This window comes from Hemitrygon akajei, chromosome 6 (assembly GCF_048418815.1).
Source record: "Hemitrygon akajei chromosome 6, sHemAka1.3, whole genome shotgun sequence".
Classification (NCBI taxonomy): Eukaryota; Metazoa; Chordata; class Chondrichthyes; order Myliobatiformes; family Dasyatidae; genus Hemitrygon; species Hemitrygon akajei.
This window is the reverse complement of record NC_133129.1, coordinates 97025108-97051002: the sequence shown is the minus strand read 5'-3', so window position 1 is coordinate 97051002 and position 25895 is coordinate 97025108. Positions and strand designations below refer to the sequence as shown.

Below are 25895 nucleotides of genomic sequence, written 5' to 3'. Positions count from 1 at the left end.
GCTGATTTATTTTTCCTCTGTTTTAAATACTTATTTATTTTATCTTTTTCTTTTCTTCACCCCCTTTTTTTTTCCATTCTCTGAATGTTTTTTTCTCCCTTCTCAGTAAACGATTGATAAATACTCGTCTTGAATTTATAATTTTCCCCTTCCTCTTTTTTTCTTTTTCCTTCTTACCTTTTTTTTCCCCCTTTCTCTTACTTTATCCTTCTATAATATTTTGCGGGTAGGTTAGTTTTGGTTTTCTTCCGATTTTCTCTGTATTAAGTTGTATATCTCGGCAGAAGGTGTTCTAATCTGTAGTTATGTTTTCTAGTGCATAAACTAGTTACTGTTTGTTATAGCATTTATACGGAACTGCTGTCAATGACACAGATCTGGAAGTTGTATTTGGGTTAATTTTTTTGGTAGAGCTAGCTACTTGTTTTGGTAGCCGTCTAGTTTTGGGTTGTGTGGGTGGGGTGCGTTTTCCAGTTCCAACATTTCTTTATTGTTTAGGACATGTTTATATTTTGACCTTACGAATCTATATTTACATCTCTGCTCCCAGACTGCTATTGTACTGCTTGATTTTTTATATGCCTGCTGCCTTTTATGCATTAGTAATTGATAATGGCTAGTGCACTTAAATTTGTGAGCTGGAATGTAAAGGGACTGAACCACCCTGTTAAAAGGAGGAAGGTATTCTCACATATTAAACAACTCAAAGCTGACATTGCTTTCCTCCAAGAAACTCATATTCGTTGTTTTGATAACTCCCGGCTTCTGTCCAAGTGGGCGGGTCAGCATTTTCATTCATCCTTTGCCGCTAAAGCTAGGGGAGTCTCCATTCTTATTAACTCAAATATTCCTTTTGAACTCCATAATAAAATATCGGACACAAATGGCCGTTTTATTATTGTTTCTGGTAAACTATATAACACTAAAGTTGCATTAGCAAACCTGTATGCCCCCAACTTTGATGATGTTAACTTTTTTGAACGGTTTTTTTCCTCACTACCAGACTTAAACTCATACTCTCTTATATTGGGTGGTGACTTTAACTGTTGGTTGGATCCTAAACTGGACCGATCGTCCTCTGTTACCAGATCACCTACCAAATCTGCCTTAGCTATTCAGTCGTTTCTCTCTAATTTTGGTATCTCTGATATATGGCGTTTCCTCCATCCTACGGAGAGAGATTATTCCTTTTTCTCACATGTTCACCATACCTTCACTAGAATTGACTATTTCCTACTCGATAACCAACTTATCCCATTTGCCCACACTTGTGACTATCAGAGTATACTGATTTCTGACCATGCCCCAATTACCCTCTCTCTGAACTTTCCCGGTCTCCCTCAGAGGAACAAACACTGGCGGTTCGATTCAACTTTATTATCGGATGATGATTTCATAAAATTTATTAAAGACCAGATAACCTTCTATTTTAACACTAATACATCACCTGAAGTGCCATCCCAGATTGTCTGGGATGCCATGAAAGCATATTTGAGGGGTCAAATAATCTCTTACACAGCAAATCTCAATAGAAGATCCCATGCAGATCGAGCAGACCTCATTAACCAGATTAAAGATGTGGATCAATTATATGCCCAAACTAAGAACCCTGAATTATACAAGAAGCGCGTTGAACTCCAAACTAAATTTAACCTTCTGTCCACTCAACCTGTCGAACGTCAACTTCTCGAAAGCAAGAGCCGTTTTTACATTCATGGGGATAAGTCTGGTAAATTCCTAGCCAATCAGCTGAGGCATTCTAAAGCCAAACAACATATTACAAAGATCCGGAAGGAGAACGGAGACTTTACATCGGATCATTTAGAAATTAATGACGCATTTAAAAATTTTTATTCTCGGCTTTATTCCTCTGAATCCCTGAATGACAATATCTCTGTGGATCAATTTTTACAGAATCTGAATATCCCCTCACTTTCATCTGATTTCAAAGCCAAACTTAATGCGCCTATATCACTAGAAGAAATATCTTTTGCAATTTCTGCACTGTCCTCAGGGAAATCTCCTGGACCTGATGGGTTCCCTGTGGAATTTTATAAATCATTCTCCTCACTTCTTTCTCCTCAGTTACTTTCAGTATTATCTGACTCGTTTAACTACGGCAAATTGCCACCCTCTTTCAATGAGGCATCTATTATTCTTCTTTTAAAAAAGGGCAAAGACCCAACAGAGTGTTCCTCGTACAGGCCGATCTCTCTGCTCAATGTTGATGTAAAGATCTTAGCTAAAGTGTTGGCTCATAGATTAGAAACCGTTATTCCCTCCATTATCTCTGATGACCAAACAGGCTTTATTAAAAACCGTCTCCCTTTTTTTAACATTCGGCGTCTATTTAATATTTTATACTCAGTTCCAACTGGGACTCCTGAATGTGTTATCTCCCTTGATGCGGAGAAAGCATTTGATCGTATAGAGTGGAACTACCTTTTTGCAGTCTTAGAAAAATTTGACCTCGGCCAAAGTTTCATCTCTTGGATCCAATTGCTGTACCTGTGTCTACTGCTTCTGTTCTAACTAACTTTCAGAAATTCCAAGTATTCAATCTCAAACGTGGCACCCGTCAGGGATGCCCCTTAAGTCCCTTTCTCTTTGATTTGGCTATAGAACCTCTGGCGATAGCATTTCGAAAATGTCCTGAACTGACCGGGATTTGGAGAGGGGGTGTTGAGCATAAAGTCTCTCTCTATGCTGATGACCTACTATTCTTTCTCTCATATCCGTCTACATCCTTACCTCTAATGTTTTCACTTCTTGACCAGTTTAGCCAGATCTCTGGCTATAAACTCAACTTACATAAGAGTGAACTTTTCCCAATTAATAAAGAAGCACAAGAACCAATATTTCGTGATCTCCCTTTTAAAGTAGTCCATAATCAATTTACTTATCTTGGAATTACAGTCACAAGGAAGTTTAAAGATCTCTTTCGTGAAAACTTTGTCAATCTTTCATATGCTACAAAACAGAGTCTGGTACAATGGTCACCTCTATCTATGTCCTTGGTAGGTCGTATCAATGTTGTCAAAATGTATGTTCTCCCCAAATTCTTATACTTATTTCAATCTATCCCAATTTTTATTCCTAAATCTTTTTTTGATTCCTTAGACTCTATTATTTTGTCATATCTGTGGCAGAATAAGCGCTCTAGAATTAATAAAATCCACCTCCAAAAATCTAAAAAAGAGGGTGGCATGGCTTTACCTAACTTTCGCTTATATTACTGGGCAGCTAATATACGTTGTGCTGCCTTCTGGTCTTTCTTCCACGGTCAACCTGAGTGCCCTAACTGGGTGGCAATGGAGTTGAGCTCCACTAAAGAATTATCTATATCTGCACTTCTTGGCTCTGCACTCCCTAGCAGTCTGCCCAGATCAATAGCTAATCCTCTGGTTAGACACACTTTGCGTATATGGGCTCAGTTCAGGAAATGCTATGGTTTCCAGGGGTTTTCCATTTCTAGCCCTGTCGCACATAATCACCTTTTGTTACCTACCACGTTCGATTCAGCATTCCATGTTTGGTACAGGAAGGGCATTAGACATTTTGAAGATCTCTTCATTGATAACCGCTTCGCTTCTTTTCAACAGCTCTCTGTTAAGTTCAACCTGCCTAACGCTCACTTTTTCAGATATCTCCAAATCCGACACTTTACTGCTCCTTTAATTCCTAACTTTCCTGAAATGCCTGCGAAAAATGCTATGGACCTATTTCTCTCCATTAATCCACTAGGTAAAGGTTTAATTTCAATTATCCAAGATAAACTAGCAGCCTTACGACGGGCCCCTGTGGATAAAATTAAAATGGCCTGGGAGCAGGATTTAAATATCTCCTTATCCGAGGAGAGCTGGGACTCAGTTCTCAAATCGGTTAACTCAACCTCTCTTTGTGCTCGCCATTGTCTCTTACAGTTTAAGATTGTTCATAGAGCCTATATGTCTAAATCTAAACTATCTCGATTCTACCCTGGCATTAGTCCGCTCTGTGATAAATGCAAGAGGGGCGTGGCCTCTCTCATCCATATGTACTGGCTCTGTCCTAGCTTGGAGAAATTCTGGAAAGATGTCTTCACTACACTATCAGGTATTCTGAATCAGCACCTAGAACCTAACCCCTTAATTGCTCTGTTTGGTTTTTGGGGCGAGACAGATTTATGTCTGGGTCCGACCAAATGCCGAATACTATCCTTTGCCTCTCTCCTGGCGAGACGCTTGATCCTCCTTAGATGGAGAGATGTTGCCCCGCCCACTCATGCACAATGGCTTAACGACATTATGGCCTGCTTGGACCTCGAAAAAATTCATTATTCAGTTCTCAATTCGGATTTAAAGTTCCATAAGATCTGGGGGCCTTTTATCGAGTACTTTCATAACCTTCCTCTTGACTAGGGTTTTTTTTTCTTTTCGGTCCCTTGCTTTCAGCTCCCTTTTTTTTCTGGTAGTTGGCATTATTATCCTCTGTTGCTAAGTGTATTCACAGTCTGGGAGTTTGACTGTCCGGACTTATACTCTCTATATTGTGTGGTGGTTGGTCTGGAATTGTTGGTTTTTTTTCTTGTGTTGTGGGGTTTGGGGAGGACACTAAGCTCACTTGTCTTTAATTTAGGTGCTTTTTTGTTAAATTCTCTTCCTCTGTAGCATATTGTTATTGTATGCTTAACCTTGCTCTGTATTAATGCTCCTCATTGGGATTTGGGGTTTTTAATTTTGTAAAATATTTTGAAAATCTAATAAAAAAAAATTTTTTTTAAAAAACAACTAAACAAAACATTGTTCCTCTGCAACCAAGGCGCAAAACACAGTACATTTTTTTCGGTTGCTAATTTCAGCAATTTTGATCAGGGAAACCTATATTGAACTGAACTGAATAAGGCTGGACTCTCTTTTTTGTTTTATGTTCTGTGTTTCTTGCTCTTTTTTTTGCGTGTGGGAGCAGGGTATTTTATGTTTTACTTTGAACGGGTTCCAGAGTTTTCTTTGTTTCCTGACTGTGTGAAGACAAATCTCAGGGTTGTATACTGCATACATACTTTGATAATAAATGTACTTTGAACTTTGAATATAGTAATGTTCCAGCACATACAGTCACAAAATAATATTAGCACAAGTCCCTGAGTGACATGGCCTGAAAATTGACAGGTTGACATAAAGTGAGAGGTATGTGTTTATGTAAGACAGGATAAAGTTACTGACACTATTATAATAAAACAAGCAGCTGTATAAATATATGAAACAGCAGCAATAAAAGATGAAAAGTGACCAGTGCAGGATAAGAGTGTGTCAGTGAGTTGGCGAGAGGGGTGGGGAGTGGAATGCATTCAGATAGGGTGTACGTGTATGTTCAGAGATTAAAGAGCTAGTCTCAGCAACAGTGATAGATGGTCAGGCGTGAGTTTTAGGGGACAGCTGGGTGTTAAGAAGTCTTGTATGATGCATGGCTCCCGGGTTGAACACCTAATGGGTCTTTTTTTTCCTCACTTTTTTCTTGCTTTAGTAGGGGGTTTTTTTCTCTTTTTTTTGTGTCACCATAATTTTCAATCCTTAGTATTGTTTTTTTTTCTCTTTTGAGACATTGTAAGTGTTACTTACTTTGATGTACTCTTGTATTTTGGATAATAATAATAATAATAATAATAATAATAAGATTTGAAAAGAAAAAAAAGAAGTCTTGACTGCCAAGTGGAAGAAGCTGTTACCCAGTCTGACAGTTCTGGTTTTTATGCTGTGGTACCTTCAACCTAATGATAGGAGGTCACAGAGATTGTGGGAAGAATGGGAGGGATTTTTGACAATGCTAGAGGCACTGCGTTTGCAGCACTTCTAATACATGTCCTGAATGGGGACATATATCCCCATGTCCATTCCTGAATCACGTAATCCATGAAACTGTAGGGGCAGTTTTAGTGAGTTACAAAACAAAACCCCTGAGAGCACAGGGAAGGCATGTTCTCCTCCCCGCCACACGAGCTGATGAGCCCTTTAAATGAGAATCAACAAAAGCTGGAAATCTCAAATAGAGGCAGAAGATGTTGGAAACTCTCACCAACAGAAGAAAAATGACCAAAGTGAAGAAATCTCTTGTTCAGGTACTGTCAGACCATCTATCACTGTTGCTGAGATTAGCTCTTTAATCCTTTCATAAAAAAATCTTCAGTCTTCACCCAGCTGATTCCAAGCCCACTGAATGTTACCTTTTGTAAGACCACCAGGCAAATCTATAAGACCATAATACATTGGAGTAGAATTAGGCTATTCTAGCCATTGAGTCTGCTCCACAATTCCATAATGGCTGATTTATTAATCCTCGCAGCCCCAAGACCTTTGATGTCCTGACAAACCAAGAACCTATCAAACTCTGCTTTAAATATACCCAATGACTTGGCCTGTCTGTGGCAATGGATTCCATCACCTGCTGACTAAAGAAATTCCTCCTCATCTCTGTTCTAAGGAGACGTCCTATTCCGAGTCTGTGCATGCCATATCCACTCTACTTAGGCCTTTCAATATTCGGTAGGTTTCAATGAAATCCCCTCTCATTCTTCTAAGTTCCAGTGAATGCAGGTCCAGAGCCATTAAATGCACTTCATACATTAACCCTTGCATTCCAGGATCATTCTCATGAATCTTCTCTGGACCCTCTCCAATGTCAACACAGCCTTTCTGAGATGAGGGGCTCAAAACTGCACCCAATATTCTAAGTGCGGTCTGAACAATGTCTTATAGAGCCTCAGCCTCACATCCTTGCTTTTATATTCTAGAAAGAGCTACATCTTTTTTTTATATATAAATAAACACACTTTAATTTACATATTTTGCTTAGAATTCAAAACAAACACAAAATAATCTTAGTTTCAAGACAACAACTTTAGCCCAATTTCAAGATCTTTGATGAGTTCTCATAGACCATGGCTTTAGCCAGATTGTGAGTGAATACTGATGTGGATAGTCAAAAGCATTTCCGTTTTGAAGGCGGTACTTGTGGAGGGGTTACTATCTGCCTGCTGACCTCTCCTCTCCTCTCTCCTCAGAGTCTGCCAAGCCAGAAGCGCGTCACCAGCAACAGGCCGGAGAATCGCCCCAGCTCTAGTAAAGACAAGAGGAGAGGTGCGCTGCCCTCCCAGGGAGGAGGCAGCCGGGGAGCCAAGGCAGCAATCTGGAGATAGGCAAACGGACCTGCGAGGTGTTGCTATTCCCTGACACTGAACTGTGAGCGGTTGGTTGTATGGTAGGGCTGCATTGCATCTCCACACCAGCCGTAACCCTGCAAACCTGATCGGCATTGCCTCTGGCATGGTCGGAGGCGATTTGATCGGTTGTAGAGGGAGCTTGAATTAGATTCCACTCAGTCCGTGGAGAACCTAATTGTTTTTTAAACAGCAGGGGCTGAAAGTTTGAGAGGTGCTAATCTGTCCAGCATATTGGAGTTGAATTTTGAGCATTGTGTAGGTTAGGAGTGACAATCTTTGTTCACTGTGTTCACCCTCTCTTCAAAGCTTGTTCCATCTCACTGGTGACAGGTTCCATCAATTTCGCCTACCCTTTGATTCACGTCCTCATTTTAGCTCCTCAACTTTCTCATAACTGTCTGTGGAGAGTTAATATACCAATAATACCACCAGAGCATGAATCTCCTGTTTACCTCTTGACATACTGGCAGTTTGTTTTGGGCATTTATATCACTTTAATGCTTTGGGTTAAAATCTAGATTTGCTTCTGTATCATTTACTAAACAATTGGCATTTGGAGATGCCCATGACTAAATTCTTGTTCTTCTGGCCATTGTTTCTTTATCACTGATTTATTCTTTCCCCATGTCTGCGTGCTGTGTGTCTATTTTTGTGTGCATGGTCAAGAGGTAATGGCCCAAACACCCATTGTCTTAGATGGCAGGAAACTTACATTTATAGTCATATCATTTACTGAACAATCAGGTTTTGTGTGGTCAAGAGGTTATGTCCCAAACGTTAATTGCCGTAGGCAGCAGAAAGCTTGTTTGCTCCAAGTCAGTTTCCCAAAATCCTTAATTATGGTGACCCTAAAGGAACTTTCATTCCAAGAAGTGTGCAGGGCTAAAGTTTTTTGAGGAGGCATATGAATCTCCTGATAAAGATTCTGGCTGTGATACCTTATGTTTGCATGGGCATCCTGTCCATACTCACGAGAGTGAGTATTTCATTTAGTGTTCCCTTGAACATCTTACCCTGACCCTGTGCTGGACATTGTAACCCCAGTGTGCGTCCCACCTGAGTCTGACTGAATAAATCTGACCGGAATACATCGTACTGGGGGTTCACACAGTCCTCCTCTTGCTTTTGCTCACGGCCAGCAGCTTGCAGAGGTCACCCTCCATGGTTTCCATTTCATCCAGCTGAAAAGGATTTCATGTGTTCAGGGCAGTTCAAAAGAAATTTGGTTCTTTTTTATGCGAGCATGTTACCCTTGCCCCCCTTCAAGTACTTCCAGGATGATAAATCCTTTCAAACGTCCTATACTATTTAACTCTTAGCACTAATATGTACTTTCCAGAGGCTTTGTGTGACAGCTGAACTTAATCTCCTACATCGCAGGTGATTTTTGTCTGCATGCTGTCATTTGCTTCCCTATATTTGTGTGTGTGTGAGTTTGTGCGCGCGTGTGTATGTTTATTTTTGTAAATAATCTTAAGTGCCTTATTTTAATATTGATTTTTATATAATAAACTTTATAGAGCTATTTTTAAGAACATCCTTTTGCCTTGCATATTTTGTATCCCCAGTATGTGAAATAGTTCAGAGGTTCAAATTTAATGTCAGAGAAATGTATACAATATACATCCGAAGATACTTTTTCTTCACAAACATCCACGAAAACAGAGAAGTGCCCCAAAGAATGAACAACAGTTAAATGTGAGAACCCCAAAGTCCCCCCAGCTTCCCCCCCCTGCACCTAAGCGTCGGCTAGCAATGATCTCCCCTCCCCCCACCGGCAAAAAAAAGCAAGCATCAGTACCATCACTGAGCCCAAGCGTGTGCTAAGCAATAGCAAAGACACAGACAAAAGTTACCTCAAAAGCTTCTCATTTTATCCGAAATTGGACAGCCCACAGGTTCTCTCTCTCCCTAGCAAGGGTCCCCCATTTTCACAGTGAGTGGGAGACGTAACAACAATTTGCTGGTTTAAAAGTCCGTATCATCGCTTTTTTCATGCTCTTTGTCAGAAGATCGCAAAGACCTCAGGTATTCAGGCCCGCAGTGAAAGATTTTCCAGTCTCCTGCTGTGACACCAACCCTCGATCCGCCGGTCTCCAGAGCCCTGAGATCTTAGGCTTCCGAATACGATCAAGATTCTCAGACCAAACCCTTGGCATGTTGAATAGCGGCCAGTCGTGGAATCCCAAGAACGGGTCCCATTCCCACAAAGAACCGAAGCCTGCGTGTAACTCCAGGTCAGGGTCTTCAGAACAACCCTGAAAGGGAAAAATAAAGATATTAAAGATGGAAATTGAGCTGTTTCCGAAGATGCAAGCAAAAGAGTCGCCATTAGGCGCCATCATCCCTCCTCTAAGTGCAGTTTTGTGATTCTGCACTTTATCCAAAGTATTATCGAATTGTCGAGAGCATAACATTTCTTTAGAGATACAGCACAATAACAGGTCCTTTGGGGCCAATGAGTCTTCGCCCATGTGACCAATTAACCTACTAACCCTTACATCTTTGGAATGTGGGAAGAAACTGGAGAACCCAAAGGAAACCCACACAGTCACGGGGAGAGCGTACAAACTCCTTACAGACACTGGCGGAATTGAACCTGGGTTGCTGGCATTGTAGTGATTGATTGTCCATTGTATCTGGTGATGATGGATGTGATCCGCCCAAAAGGATCCATGCAGGAGAGATTAAAATGGAAAAGTGTTGCACTGGGGCAGTTCCATTCTCTCGATCTCAGAAGGCCAGTTCCAGTTCATCACAGCTGGGATCTTCCTTGGTTGCAGTCGATGACCATGACTTCTTCTGTGCCTTGTTGTGCCCTTCCCTCTCCACAGAGTGTCGCAGAACCAACCACTTCCATTGACGGACTGAACCTGGAGAGGGTGGCTGGCAGCCTCATACAAACTCCTTAAAGGTGGCAGTGGGAATTGAGTTCCAATCTTACAGTCGATACTCTAAAGGATTGTGCTAACCACTATGCTACCGTGCTGCCCCAAGGGTGATAGAATGAATGCACACTGTCCTCTTTTTTTTTTTCTCCCCCAGGGAAGGGGAACCAAAAAACAAGAGGGCTTAGGTTTAAGGTGAGAGAATAGAGATTTAAAAGGGACCTTCTTCACACACAGGGTGAAGAGTAAATGGAATAAGCTCCAAGAGGACGTAGTTGAGAAAGGTACATTAGCAACGTTTGAAAGGCATTTGAACAGGTACATGGATAAGAAACCTCCAAGAGGAGCTCAACCTTGTCGTTGGGTTTGGAGGCTTGGGTGCCTCAATGACCTGGTAAGTTATGTTGGCTGGAGTCAGGGTCTTGTGCTTTGGCTCTTGGTAGGGTCATCCATGCCAAGCAGATCAAAGGGTAGAGGCCAGACTAAGAGTGGTTCACTGATCCTCCAGGTTCGGGGGTTCAGCTCAGGGCTAACAACCCTGACTGATAAAAACAAGTTTGTTACAGAAACAGCAATGAAGAATCCTTCTACATTTATACTGTGACAATATAGGCAGACAGAGGATGGAAGGCCTTCATTGCTGTCTGAAATGCCAGCGGCATAACAGGCAGTAAGTAAATATGGATAGGAGAGGTTTAGAGTAGGGTTTCCCAATCTGAGGTCCACAGATCTCAATGGTATTTGTCCATGGCACAAAAAAGGTTGGGAAGCCCTGCTTTAGATGGATATGGAGCAAGTAGGACTAGCTTAGGTGGGCAATCTGGTCAGTACTGATGAGTTGGGCCAAAGGGCCTGTTTCTGTGCTGTAAGACTCTATGATGTGCAGGACATAATCAAAGAATTGTTATTTCCATATTATGTGGCTTCTGTGCTATTCTCAGCCCTCTTCTGGCAATGCTCTTGGAATTGAGCAGCCAGAGGAAGTGGCTGAGGCAGGCATAGTAACAACATTTAAAAAGATATTTAGAATTTAAGTACATGGATTGGAAAGATATGGGCCAGTGGGACGAACTTAGTGTGCGCCATGAACAGCATGAACGAGTTGGGCCAAAGGGCCTGTTTCGATGCTGTATTACACCATGTACATGGCCGCTTCAACTGGATGGTGTAAGGGTGGGGTGGGGAAGATGTTTCACTGTGTCCTTTTCATTGGAACAAAGGTTTAATGGAGATGCGTAAGTAAGATTACTGGAGCCCAATCATGGTAAGGAGAAAGAACCAATTTCTCTTTGGAAAACAGATGATGAGGATGAGATCACAAAGGCAGGCGAGACTCTAGCAGAAGTTCTGGGATGTGGGTTTTCACCCTGAGACCAGCAGGTGATTTGAGAGTTGCAACCCAGAGAGGTTGTGAACGCAGAACGTCTTTCCCTAATTACTCAGCAGCTCACTCAAATAATTAACGGGGCAAACTGCTGGAGGAACTCTGCAGGTCAAACAGCATCTGTCTGGGTCGGAGTGGGGGCAGAGGCAGGTGGTGGTATGTAGAATTGTCAGTGTTTTGGGTTGAAATGCTGAAACAGAGTGGCCCTGCAGGGATGTAAGCTGACAGCTGGGAATATGGAATAGTCTGTTTTTCCATATGAGGTCACTTGGTTCGTTGTGCTTCTGCCAGCTCACAGGGTAGGCCCAGGTTTTCCTGTCGTTCATTCTCCCCATATTCCCAGATTCTACCCTTTACCCACACACTATAGGGGCAACTTATAGTGGCCATTTGACCCACTATGTTGCTAGAGTGTGGGAGGGAACTGGAGCATGCAGGAAACCCATATGGTTACAGGGAGAAGGTGCAAACTCCACACACAGACAGAGGAGGGGATGGAGATGGCGAGGGCGAAGGAGAGGAGGTTTGAGATTAAACCCGGGTCTCTGGAGCTGTGAGTCTCTTCCACCCACGTATTCTGCCTTCCCAACAAAGGTGCCTCAACCTGAGCTGTGAACTGTGTAAAAAGACTCTCTTAATCGGCATGCAGTGTTGAACCAGTTTCTCGCTCATCCATCCCCCATCATTTCTGCCCGAGACGATTGCAATATCTCCTGTAAGCTGCTTAAAATCAAAATAGTGGTAAAGAAAAAGGATTAGAGTAAGACGAGAGAGAGCCAAAGCAGTGGTGATCTACACCTAACTCATCTAAGCCTGCTGTCTCTGTCTCTGTCCCTTTCTGTCTCTCCCCCTCTCTTTCCATCCTTTTCTGCCTCTTGCTCTGGTCCCTGCTACACCCTCTGGCCCCCCCCCCCCCCACAACTGAATGTCTCAACCTCTCCTCCAAACCCTTTCCTCACTTATCCTAAGACCCTAGAATTCATTAAAGGAGCACTCTCTCCACCTCCCTCTCTCGCTCGCGCGCTCTCTCTCTCTCTCTCTCTCTCTCTCTCTCTCTCTCTTTCTTTCTCCCTCCCTCTTTGTCCACTTTTTTTTTCCCTGTCAGGTTAACCTTCGGGCTGGATTTGACCAGAGACTCCTGCTGTACTCCCTGCGTTTCACAGGTGAGTTTCTTCTTGGTGATGTGAATTTGCACATGATGTTTTGTTTTGACGCAAAAACTGTGTGTAAAATTAGCCACGTCAAAGTATACAAGGAAAATCTCTTCTTCGTTCTTGTATTTCATATCACTGAGATTCTGGTGGAGATTTGTCCTACCCACAGAACCTCATAAGATTAACCATGATGTTGGTTATGGACTGTGCATGGCTCTTTACAGGAATATGAAGCACAGTTGGGCTTTGCTGTCAATGACAAGGGTGAATTTGCTCACACATGTTGTACAGCTATTTGCAAAATTGACCACAAACTATCAAATTGTGTGTAAGATGAAACTTAAACAACATAAATTTGTGCACAAAGATAAACATAGTCAATCTTTCTGCTGTGAACAATGCTAATGAATGGCTGTAAAATGAATCTAGAATTATTTATGTATTATGGCGAAAGGAATCCAGAGCTATGTTACGTATGATGGGTATTTTAATTGTCAGGGCATTGACAAGCAATTTTCAGATGTTCAAAGGTTAATTTTATTATCAAAGTATGTACGCAGAATACAACTCTGAGATTTGTCTTCTCCAGATAGCAATGAAATACGAAAAACTATGGAAGTCGTTGAAAGAAAAGAAATCAACTGCCCTCCACACAAAATAGAAAAAGAAACAAAACGTGTAAACCCCACAACCCCAACCTATCCCTCGCACAAAAACTAACAGATCACCCACACGTAAAAATTCCAACAAGAACATCAGACTCCAAATCCCCAAACCCTCCTGTAACATTGCAGTTAGAATAATGAGTTCAGTTTTAGTCACCTTGCAATAGGAATTGAGTGCAGAGGAGATTTATCTGATCCTGATGAAGGGTCATGGCCCAAAATAGCAACTGTTTATTCCTTTCCATGGATGCTGCCTCACCCTCTGAATTCTGACAGTATTGAAAGACTGAATTATAGAAAGAGGTTGAGACATTTTCATTGAAGTGTAGGAGGCAAAGGTGGTCTGATCAAGGTGTATAAAATCACATACGTAAGTGAATATGCACAGTCTTTCTCTCCAGAAGCAATAGCTTCAAGGTGCGGGTGGTGGGGGGGTGGAGAAGAGATTTAATAGGAAACAAAGGAGCAACTTTTTCACTGGAAGGTGGTCATTGGGTTGTGTTGAAGTTGTATATGGCATTGTTGAGGCCTAATTTGGAGTACTGTATGCAGTTTTGGTCACCTACCTACAAGAAAGATGTGAATGAGGTTGAAAGGCTACAGAGAAAATTTAAAAGGATGCTGCCAGGTCTGGCGGACCTGAATTAAAGGAAAAGTTAAATAAGGACGTTATTCCTTGGAACATAGAAGACTGAGAGGAGATTTGATAGAGGTGCTCAAAATTATGAGGCGTATAGATAGGGCAAATGCAAGTGGGCTTTTTTCAGTGAGGTCAGGTGAGACTACAACTAGAGGTCATGGGTTAAAGAGAACATGAAGAGGAACTTCTTCACTCAGAGGGTCGTGAGAGTGTGGAACAAGGTGCAGCACAAGTGCTGCATGCAAGCTCGATTTCAATGTTGAAGAGCAGTTTGGATAGCTACATGGATGGTAGGGGTATTGAAGGCTGTGGTCCAGGTGTAGGTCTACGGGAGGAGCCAGTTAAAATGGTTCGACGAGATGGGCCAAAGGGCCTGTTTCTGTGCTGTATTTTTCTATGGAATGAGGAAATGGTTGAGGCATGTACATTAAAACCCCTTGAATAGTACATGGACAAGAAAGGTTTAGAGGGACTTAAGTTAAATACTGGCAAATGGGACTGATTTGTATCAGCATTGTGATTGGCATGCAGTAATTGGGCTGAATGGCATGCTTTTGTGCTGTATGACTGGCTGGTCACCTACCTACTGGAAATATATCAATAAGTGCAGAAAAAATTTACAAGGATATTGCTGGGACTTGAGGACCTGAGTGATAGGAAAGGTTGGAAAGTTAGGATTTTATTCCCTGGAGCACAAGAATAAAGAGTACAGACTGGATGGGCCAAAGGGCCTGTTTCTATGCTGTAATTTTCTGTGACTCTGAAATATTAGAGAGATATAAAATTGTAAATGGGTATAGATGCTTGCAAGCTTGTTGCTTTCAAGTTGGGTGAGACTACAAATGGAAGTTATACTGTAGGTTGAAATATTTAACGGGTATCTGAAGGTGTGTAAGAGCTTCCGATGGAAGTGGTAGATTTAGTACCTCCTAGTATTTCTGTGTATAAAGTATTTCTGTGGTCTTCTACTACTGGAGCCCACCCACTTCAAGATTTAACATGTTGTGCATTCAGAGATGCTTTATTGCACACTGCTGGTCTGAGGTGTTGCACTTTGGGGGGGGGGGGGGACCAAGCAGGGTAGGTTTTACACAGTTTTACACACACTGAGGAGTGCGGAATCCACAATTCCTTGAAAATGGTGTCACAGGTAGATGGGGTCATAAAGAAAGCTTTTGACACATGGGCCTTCATAGATCGAAATACTGAGAACAGGAGTTGGGGTGTTATGTTAAAATTGTGTAAGACATTGGTGAGGCTGAATTTGGAGTATTGTGTCCAGTTTTGGTCACGTACAGGAAAGACCTGAATCAGAATCAGATTTATCATCACTGGCAAGTGTCGTGACATTTGTTAACCTAGCAGCAGTACAATGCAATACGTGATAATATAAAAAGAAAGAAAATCAATCAATTACAGTAAATATATATGAAAATTGAATAGATTAAAATAGTGTAAAAACAGAAATAATACATTTTTTTAAAAATTAGCTTCTGGGGAGCCTTGGGAATGGCAATCTCGTGCAGCACAGCACGATGAATACAATTAAATAAGATTGAAAGAGTGCAGAGTAAATTTACAAGGGATCTGAGTTATAGTGATGCAGAACATGAGGGGGAATTACTTCTCTCAGAAGGTGGTGAGAACATGGAACAAGTTGCCAATGCAAGTGGTGAATTCTTGGTCAATTTCAACATTTAAGGGAAATTTAGACAGGTACATGGATGAGAGGTGCAAGTTGATGGGACCAGGCAGATTTGGTTCGGCCTGTTTCTGTGCTGTAGTGTTCTATGACTCTATGCATGGTTAATTGGGTTACTGTCACCTTCCCGTCAGCTTGAACCAGTCTGGCTATTCTCTGACATCTCTCATTAACAAGGCATTTTCACCCACAGTACTGCCACTCACTAGATGGTTTTATGTTTTTCACACCATTCTCTTATTTAAAAAAAACAAATTCATGACATATGTGAGTGATGATAAACCTGATTCTGATATGAGTCTCTATTGAGAACCGAGAGTGAGAAGGGGGCAGGGAGAGAAAAACACCAGAGAAACATTCTGTAATGATCAGTAAAACAATTGTTTGGAATCAAATGACCTTGCCTGGGGTCTCAGGGCTGGGTGTGTCTGGACCCACACCAACACTCCGCCCCTCATCCTGGCACTCCTCTGCCTCCTGTCCCACACCCCTCCCATGGTGTTCCATCCTTGCCATTCCCAACATCCTTTGCTCCCGCCAGATTTACAAACTTGCTCTCTGCTCCACATTGACAAATAGAGTACTGGGCAAAAGATTTAGGCATCCTAGTTGTATGTATGCCCAAGAATTAGACACAGAAATGTGTGTGTGTGTATATTTTAAAAATATATACAGTATACAGTTGAAGTCAGAAGTTTACATATACCTTAGCCAAATACATTTAAATTTTGTAAGCACTGGAATATAAGAAGCAAGGGTGTAATGCTGACGCTTTATAAGGCATTGGCCAGCCCATGTTTGAAGTATTGTGAGCAGTCTTTGGCCACTGATCTATGAAAGGATGTGCTGGCATTGGAGAGGGTCCAGAGGTGGTTTATAAGAATGATCCTGGAAATGAGGGCCTTTTGATGGCTCTGGGCCTGTACATGCTGGAGTTTAGAAAAATGAGGGGGGGGGGGGTCTCAATGAAACCTACCAAATATTGAAAGGCCTAGATAGAATGGACATGTAGAGGATGTTTCAAATAGGGGAGAGTCTAGGTCTACGAGGGCACGTGGATCATCCTTGAGCACAGAGATAAGGAGCTTCTTTAGACAAAGGGTGGTGAACCTGTGGAATCCATTGCCGCAGATGGCTGTGGAGACCGTCATTGGGTATATTTAAAGCAGAGGTTGATCATTTCTTGATTAGCAAGGACATCAAAGGTTACAGAGAGAAGGCAAGAGAATGGGGTTGAGAAGGTTAATAAATCAGCCATAATAGAATGGTAGAGGACGATGGGCTGAATGCAAAGCAGCAAAATAGAACCAAGTCCACCTGTAACAAGGAACCCTTAGCCATTAACAGGACCTTCTGCAGTGTGACTGACACACAGTGGGAGGCAATGCAATATAAGCCCCCTCCATAAAGGCCAAATCAACTTTGACCCCTGACTAACTCATGACCTCCAGCTAGTTGGCTGTCAATAATAGAGAATGTATCTGACTTTCAGATATACTCATTGCATTTTATTTAAAAAATAAAAGTTTAAAACCTTTGTTTAAAAGTTATAAAACACAAAAAGGACAAAGCATGTAGAATTATTTAAAAAAATCACTTGACTACAGTTCAAGAATTTTGGACAAGATAAGTAGTTTATCTTAGCAATTTGTCTCCGTTATCGGAAGGTTGTTTTAGTAAGTTTGTGTTGATCTTGTGGGCAATGGGGGTTTCCAGTTGCCCTGGGAGTGCAGTTGGAATGTTTCTGGGAATATCCAACAGTGCCCTCAGGACTGAAATTGACTGCTCTTCAAGTCACTCTCATGGTTTTAGAAACAGAAGAGTGTCCCACCTTTGGACTAAGATCACCCTGTCACTCGTTGTTTTTCAGCACTGGTCCCAGGTTCCTGTCACCAATCGGAGTTATTAGTCAGGAAATGAGGTCCTCAATGAAGGAGTAAGGGTGCTGGTAATATCTTGGCCTCTGTTCCCCTCCATGTCTTTCCCTTGTTCCAGAATTTCCATTTCCAACTGCTCTGTTCCATTGCTACTACTCCAATGGACATGCCCTCTTCTCAATCTCAAGCAAGAGAAAATCTGCAGATGCTGGAAATCCAAGCAACACACACAAAATGTTGGAGGAACTCAACAGGCTAGGCAGCACCTATGGAAAAAAGTGTAGTTGATGTTTTGGGCCGGAACCCTTCGGCAGGAAAGGAGAAAAAAAAAAGAGTAGATTAAAAGGTGGAGGGAAGGGAGAGAGAAACACAAGGTGATAGGTGAAACTGGAGGGGGGGGGAATGAAGTAAAGAGCTGGGAGTTGATTGGAGAAAAATACAGGGCTGGAGAAGGGGGAGTCTGATAGGAGAGGACAGAAGGCTGTGGAAGAAAGAAATAGGGAGGAGCACCAACGGGCAGGCAAGGTAGCTATGAGAAGAGGGCATGTCCTGGTTGGTGGGGGTCCTTAATGATGATGCCACCTTCTTAAGGCATCTCCTTTTGAAGATGTCCTCAATGATGGGGAAGCTAGTGTCCATGATGGAGCTGGCTGAGATTACAACCGTCTACAGCATTTCCCAAACCTTCACACCAGACAGTGACACAACCAGTTGGAATGCTTTCCATCGTACATCTGTAGAAAGTTACCAAGTGTCTTTGGTAACATACCAAATCTCCTAGTTCTTAATGAAATACAGCTGCTGGTGTGCATTTATCAGTATGTTGGGCCCAGGGTAGATTTTCAGAGATATTGACACCAGGAACTTGAAACTGCTTGGTCTTTCCACGGCTGACCCCTCCAAGAGGGCTGGTGCGTGTTCCGTTGACTTTCTCTTCCTGGTCCACAATCGGTTCCTTGGTCTTAGTGATATTGAGTATAAGGTTGCAGTTACAACACCACTCAACCAGGAACCTATCTCACTGCTGTATGCTTTCTTTTGTCACCATCTGGGATTCTTTGTTTAAAAGTTGTAAAGCATAAAAATATCAAAGCACTTATAATTATAGCTACAGTTAAAGAATTTTTGGCAAGTTAAGTAGTTTATGTCAGCAATTTGTCTCCATTAATGGAAGGGTGTTGCCAGATGTTCATGTTGATCTTGTGAGCAATGGGACCTTCCATTTGTCCTGGGAGTTCAGCTGGAATTTTTCTGGGAATATTCAGTGCCTACAGGACTGAAATTGGCAGCTCTTCAAGTCACTCCTATGGTTTTCAAAATCAGTTGTGTTATCAGTGAATTTACAATGCTGTGCAAAAGTGATATATCTAGGGTATCTAAGACTTTTGCACAATATTGTCTATTATGTTGTACCAGTTACCAAATAGCACAGTACTACTGAGCTAATACAAAGCAAAGTACTCTTAATTTTGTTTCCCAACTACCTTCCTTTTTTAACCAACATACAGTACTATGCAAAAGTCTTGGGCATCTTAACTACCGTAGATTCCGGATTTTAAGCCGCTACTTTTTTCCCACATTTTGAACAGCTTTGAACTTTGCGGCCAATAATCCGGAGCGGCTAATGCATTTTTTTTTCATGCCGCCTCGTAAACATTTTGCCTCGTAACAGTAGACCAATAAAATTGATGAGTAGTTCACAGAGGTCCAATGAAATTGTACGATAAATCAAGCGCACTTTCACAATTAAATTATTGTAAATCAGTCATTTGTACTCACCCTCATCAACATGGAAAACACTCGAAGCATTGTGCTACCTACCCTCTTAGTTTAAACTATATTTGTTTTCTGTACTACATCGCGGGATGCTATGACGACACACCCGGTTTCGCGGCGTCTTGTGGGAAAATGCCGTTTGCGATGAAACGGAAAGGAGGGGGTCGAGCGGCGGAGCGGCTTTGGGTCTGAGCGAAATCTGCTTTTAAATGCCGTTTGCGATGAAACGGAAAGGAGGGGGGGAGCGGATTCCGCGAGCGGCTTTGGATCCGAGCGAAATCTGCTTTTAAATGCCGTTTGCGATGAAACGGAAAGGAGGGGGGGAGCGGATTCCGCGAGCGGCTTTGGATCCGAGCGAACTCTGCTTTTAAGTTAAAGGTATCAATAACTTTTCCTGGTAGGCTGCAGTATATATATTTTTTACCAGTCGTTAGGAGATATTGGAATGTTGTTCAGTAAAGAAGTATACGCAACGTATATTTAAAAGTAGCCGCGTACGGGCACGGTTCGAAAAAAAGCATTTGCAATATGTATTTGTTTTTGTTACCATATGGATTTAATTAAAAGTTAAAAAAATCCTCACGTGTAATATCTTTCTGTGTAAATATCTCATATTACAACGTGGGACACCTGCGGCCGAAAATCCGGTGCGGCCTAAAATCCGGTGCGGCCTTTACATTTAAAAAAATGATTTTATTTCTAAAATTAGTGCCAGCGGCTAAAAATCAGGTGCGCTCTGTAGTCCGGAATCTACGGTATATATACAGTGCCTATAAAAAGTATTCACCCCCCCCCCCCCCACCTTGGAAGTTTCAAGTTTTACTGTTTTACACATTAAATCATAGTGGATTTAATTTGGCTTTTTTGACACTGATCAACAGAAAAAAGACTCGTATCAAAATTAATTGCAATTATATAACAAAATAATTGTATATGTATTCACCCCCTTCAAGTCAGTATTTAGTAGATGCACCTTTGGCAGTAATTACAGCCTTGAGTCTGTGTGGATAGGTCTCTGCTGGCTTTGCACATCTAGGCACTGCAATTTTTCCCCATTCTTCTTTACAAAACAGCTCAACCTCTGTCAGATTGTTTGTGGATTATGAGTGAACAGCCCTTTTCAAGTCCAGTCACAAAATATCGATTGAATTGAGGTCTGGACTCTGACTTCGCCACTCCAGGATATTAACTTTGTTGTTTTTAAGCCATTCCTGTGTAGCTTTGGCTTTATGCTTGGGGTCATTTTCTTGCTGGAAAACACATCTTCTCCCAAATTGCAGTCTGTATCAGGTTTTCTTCCAGGATTTCCCTGTATTTTGCTGCATTCATTATACCTTCAACCTTCACAAGCCTTCCAGGGCCTACTGCAGTGAAGCATCCCCACAACATGATGGTTCACAGTAGGGATGGTGTGTTTTTGATGAGGTGTGGTGTTTGGCTTATGCCAAGCATAGCATTTAGCCTAATTGCCAAAAAGCTTAATTTTGGTTTCATCAGATTATAGAACTTTCTTCCAGTTGACTTCAGAGTCTCCCACATGTCTTCTGGCAAAATCTAGCTGAGATTTCATGTGAGATTTTTTTCAACAGTGGCTTTCTCTTAGCCACTCTCCTATAAAGCTGCCACTGATGAAACACCCAAGTAACAGTTGTATGCGCCGTCTCCCCCATCTCAGCCACTGAAGCTTGTAACTCCTCCAGGGTTGTCATAGATCTCTTGGTGGCCTCTCTCACTAGTCCCCTTCTTGACAGTCTCTCAATTTTTGGGGATGACCTGTTCTAGGCAGATTTAGAGCTGTGCCATATTCTTTCCATTTTTTGATTGAGTTAACTATACTCCAAGGGATATTCAGTAACTTGGAAATTTTCTTGTATCCATTTCCTGACTTGCTTGGAGTGTTCTTTTGTCTTCATGGTGTAGTTTTTGCCAAGATACTGACTCACCAGCAGTTGGACTGTCCAGATATAGGTGTATTTTTACTACAGTCAATTGAAACACAGATCTCCATTTAACTAATTATGTGACTTCTAAATCCAGTTGGCTGCACCAGTGATGATTTGGTGTGTCATATTGAAGGCAGGTGAATACTTACAGAATTAATTATTTTGTGTTTTATATTTGTAATTAATGTAGGTCACTTTGTAGAGATCTGTTTTCACTTTGACAAGAGTCTTTTTCTGTGGATCAGTGTCAAAAAAAAACAAATTAATTCCACTGTGATTCAATGTTATAAAATGTGAAAACTTCCAAGGGGGTGGTGAATACTTTTTATAGGCACTGTATGTTCCTTAAACCTTTGCACACTACTTCGGTGCTTGTGCTGTGGCTAGTCACACAGTAAAAAATGTAGAGTGGTTAGAGCAGCATGCTAAACACGCATCCTGAAAGATCCTTCAGAAAGGTGAGGCAGTGACCTGTTCTAGGCAGATTTACAGCTGTGCCATATTCTTTCCATTTCTTGATGATTGACTTCACTGTACTCTAAGGGATATTCAGTGACTTAGAAATTTTCTTGTATCCATCTCCTGACTTGGGTTTTTCAATAACCTTTTCGTGGAGTTGCTTGGAATGATCTTTTGTCTTCATTGTGTAGTTTTTGCCAGGATACTGACTCTCCAGCAGTTGGACCTTCCAGATATAGGTGTATTTTTACTACAATCAATTGAAACACTTTGACTGCACCAGCGATGATTTGGTGTTTCATACTAAAGGCGGGTGAATACTTAAGCAATCAATTACTTTGTGTTTTAGATTTGTAATTAATTTAGATCAGTATGTAGAGATTGTTTTCACTTTGACACATTAGAGTCTTCTTCTGTTGATTGGTGTTAAAAAGCCAAATTAAATCCACTGTGATTCAATGTTGTAAAACAATAAAACATGAAAACTTCCAAGAGGTGGGTGAATACTTTTTATAGGCACTGTATGTCCCTTAAACTTTTGCATACTACTGTGTAGTTGGTGCTTGTGCTGTGCCTGGTCACACAGTCAAGAATGTAGGGAGGTTAGAGCAGAATGCTGAACACACGTGCTGAGAGATCCTTCAGAAAGGTGAGGCAGTGGCCTGGTTTCTCATCGCACCCACAATACTGAGCTTCAGTGCTACTCTGTTTCACCAAACCCTTGTAATAAGGCACTCCCTCTGGGTGGCTGTCTCTCAGTACAGCCCCTCCAACAATGTAGCACACCCACAGTGTAACTGCCCTGGTTACAGTGCCCCCACCTCACTGCCCCTACTGCTGTTTTCCTTCGTTTCTCACCGCCTCTCCTGCAGCACTGTTCTCCCACCCTCCTTGCTGCAGAGTGTCACTTCGTTTTCGCTGCCGCAGTGCAGCATTCCCTCCTCACTGCCTTGCTCTCAGTGCGATGCTCCCTCCTCACTGCCCCCTCCTTCCTTATCGCTCCTTCACCGCCACTGTACACTGATCCCTCCTCGCTTCCCCTCCCAAAACGTGGCGCTCCTTCCCTCCCCCCCACCACCACCACTGTGCGGGACTCCCTCACTCAGCAAGAGCAGTAATATAAAGTGCAGACTCTGCCCCAGGGCACAGAAGGTCACTCTTTTTTTCCGCCCTCACTCAATCTCACGTCATGTCTTGCCTGAAGCCAGGACGGCAAGATCCAACTGTCAGATGACTCGTTTAGTTTCCTCACTTTGTTCTCTTCAGGTCCATCAGAAGGAGCTGCCAGGCTGCCGTCGGGATGTGAAGGAGCCGCTGAAGGGCGGGAGGATCGTTGGAGCACCGCCATGTCCCCTGGACTCACCTTCCCCCTCCTCCACCACCACCTCCTCCTCCTCCTCCTCAGGTGGTTTACTGCCAGGGGAGGGCAGCTGGCCCTCCTGCTGGTCCTCGGCCTGCCACTAGGGGCCTGGCCCGCCACCTTCAAGGTGGGCCTGCTGGGGCCCTGGGCCTGTGACCCCATCTTTTCCCGGGCTCTGCCCGAGGCAGCGGCCCAGCTGGCCACGAAGCGGGTGAACCGGGACCCCTCCTCTGGTGCTGGCTATTGGTTCGACTACATTCTGCTGGAGGAAGAATGCCAGGCCTCTCGGGCCCTGGCTGACTTCGTCCGGCTCGAGCGGCGGGCTTCTGCCTTCATCGGGCCACTCAGCCCTAGCTACTGCAGGGCAGCTGGCCTGCTAGCAGAGGCCTGGGACAAGCCCCTCTTCTCTTGGACCTGCCCTTGGTCAGGAGGAGAGGAAGAGGAGGAGGAGGGCCCCTCTGCTCCCACCACCTCTGCACGGACCCTGCCCCAGGCTGCCCGAGTGCTGTACACCGTCCTGCAGCACTTCCGCTGGGCCCGGGTGGTGGTGGTCAGCGGTGGCCAGGGCGGCTGGGCTGCTGCTGGCAGAGAGCTGGCCACCTCCCTGCGCCGCTGCGGCCTCTCGGTGCCCCTGGTCCTCACCATGGGGGCAGGAGCCCCGGGGGCGGCCAGTGTCCTGAGGCGCATCAAGGAGGTCAGCAAAGTCAGAGGTAGGCATGTGTGTTCCCAATCCAAGTCCAATGTGTGATGGGTGCTGTAGGGAGTTCTGTGAATGTCATGGCTAGCAGGCTGGTCCCAGCCTTTGGGAGGGAGGAAGAGGGGGGTTTGCATGACAGGACGAGGCGGTGTCAGGGGTGATGTGTGCAGGGAGGCCAGAGTTCTAGGAGGGCTTGAGTGCTAGAGAGAAATGGAGGCAGCTAAAGAGACAGGGAGGGGTGTAGGGGCCAGAGGGAGTTACAGAGACAGGGAGGGGTGTAGGAGCCAGAGGCAGTACAGAGACAGGGAGGGGTGTAGGGGCCAGAAGGAGTTACAGAGACCGGGAGGGGTGTAGGGGCCAGAGGGAGTTGCAGAGACAGGAAAGGGTGTAGGAGCCAGAGGCGGTACAGAGACAGGGAGGGGTGTAACGGCCAGAGGGAGTTACAGAGACCGGGAGGGGTGTAGGGGCCAGAGGGAGTTACAGAGACAGGGAGGGGTGTAGGGGCCAGAGGGAGTTACAGAGACAGGGAGGGGTGCAGGGGCCAGAAGTGAGGGCACATGGAGTTTAAAGTGTCCTCTTACATTTGAGGCCCTCAGCCAAAGCCCAGTCCATGCCAGTTGCTGGGCGAGGGGATTCTCAGTGGCACAGAGGAGGAGGAAGTGGAGGGAGAAACTCCATGGATATCCTGAGATTGACCCCATTTGTTCAGTTGAGGCCCCGTAGTGGGACCAAGACGTCTCTGGCTGTGGGATCTTGCTGAGTGCTTTCAGACTCGCTGTGACCCACGTTGGGGATGTGTTGGGGGCTGTGTGGTGCAGTGAGGTGGTGGGCTAACCCCATTCTGTGTGGGTTTCAGCGGTGATACTCTGCATGCACTCAGTGTTCCTCGGGGGCAGCGAGCAGCAACTACTGCTGGAGGAGGTGAAGCGGGAAAATATGGACGACGGTTCCTACGTCTTCCTTCCTTACGACACCCTCTACTACAGCCTTCCCTACCGCAACACCAGCCAGATGGTGCTGGCCACCAACCGCAGGCTGCGCCAGTCCTACGATGCCGTGCTCACCATCACCATGGACTCCAACGGCAAGGAATTCCCTGAGGTGCTGGGAGAGGCCGTAGAACGGGGCGAGGTCCAGCTCTCACTAGAGCCAGCGCAGGTGAGGGGTTCCTACTATTCAGCTGATGGTACCCCACCTTCACCCTCCAACTCCATCTATCCCTATCCCTCCCCTCCCCAGCACAGCCCCTTCCCTCCCCTCTGCCTCCCCGGCACAGCCCCTCCCTCTCCCCAGCACAACCCCCTCCCCTCCCCACCCTCTCCCCAACGAAGCCCTTCTTCTACAAAAAAAGACGTTGGCCTTTATAAATCAGAACATTGAGTTGACATGCTGGATCCACACACACACACTATACTGGAGGGATAGAGACAGAGTCAGAAAGAAGGAGATACAGTGAGAAGAGTTTGAGAAAGTAAGGTCGATGATGGAGAAGACAGGGAAAGTGGAGAGAGAGAGGGGCGAGGGGCAAAGGAGGGGAGGAGGGCAGGGCTTCAGGGACTTGGGTTTGATCCCTGTGGTGAAGTCTGCACACTTCCTGTGACCCACCCGTACACGGATGAGAGGGGTATAGTATGGATGAAGGTAGAAGGGACTAAGCAGAATGGTCTGTTTCAGGCTCAGTGCTCCATGACTATTCTCTACTGTCATGTTTTCTCTGGCCAGGTCTCTGTCATCATCGTCCGGCTCACTCTCCCTCCAGCCCAACCTCCTCAACTCCTCTGTCCCATCTTCTGCGTTGCCCCTATTCCCAGTGTCAATCGTTGAGCATGTCAGTCAGGGCATTGATTACATTATAGGAACTGGGTTATCTCACAATTGTCTCGGTTGTCTGAGGCCTCACCTGGAATATAAGATGTGGTTAAACTGAAAAGAGTGCAGAAGCGATTTACATGGATCTGGGATTATATGGAGATGAGTGGATCTGGGTTATATGGAGAGCATGGCCTGGTTGGGTCTTCATGCCTCGGAATGTAGGAAAATGAAGAGAGATGTTTGAGAAATAGTAAAAATATGACAAGGTGGACAGTAATCTTTTCCCCAGGGTAGGGGAGTCCAAGACTACAGGATTTAGAGCAGTGGGGGTGGGGGGAAG

General features: G+C 43.9%; 2 protein-coding genes across 5 annotated transcripts in view; both read left to right on the top strand.

Moving 5' to 3' along the window:
* cntrob (centrobin, centrosomal BRCA2 interacting protein) overlaps positions 1-8725 on the top strand; it is a 93939-nt gene extending 85214 nt beyond the window's left edge. For all 4 annotated transcript variants that reach the window (XM_073048956.1, XM_073048958.1, XM_073048954.1 and 1 more), the window contains one exon: positions 7040-8725. In XM_073048956.1, coding sequence (XP_072905057.1) covers positions 7040-7174 — 135 coding nt within the window. In that variant the 3' untranslated portion in view covers positions 7175-8725. The remainder of the gene's footprint in view (positions 1-7039) is intronic.
* A 3543-nt stretch (positions 8726-12268) lies between these two features.
* Positions 12269-25895, top strand: part of LOC140729327 (retinal guanylyl cyclase 2-like) — a 76649-nt gene continuing 63022 nt past the window's right edge. The window contains exons 1-3 of the mRNA XM_073048961.1: positions 12269-12633; positions 22953-23756; positions 24600-24901. Coding sequence (XP_072905062.1) covers positions 23033-23756; positions 24600-24901 — 1026 coding nt within the window. The 5' untranslated portion in view covers positions 12269-12633; positions 22953-23032. The remainder of the gene's footprint in view (positions 12634-22952; positions 23757-24599; positions 24902-25895) is intronic.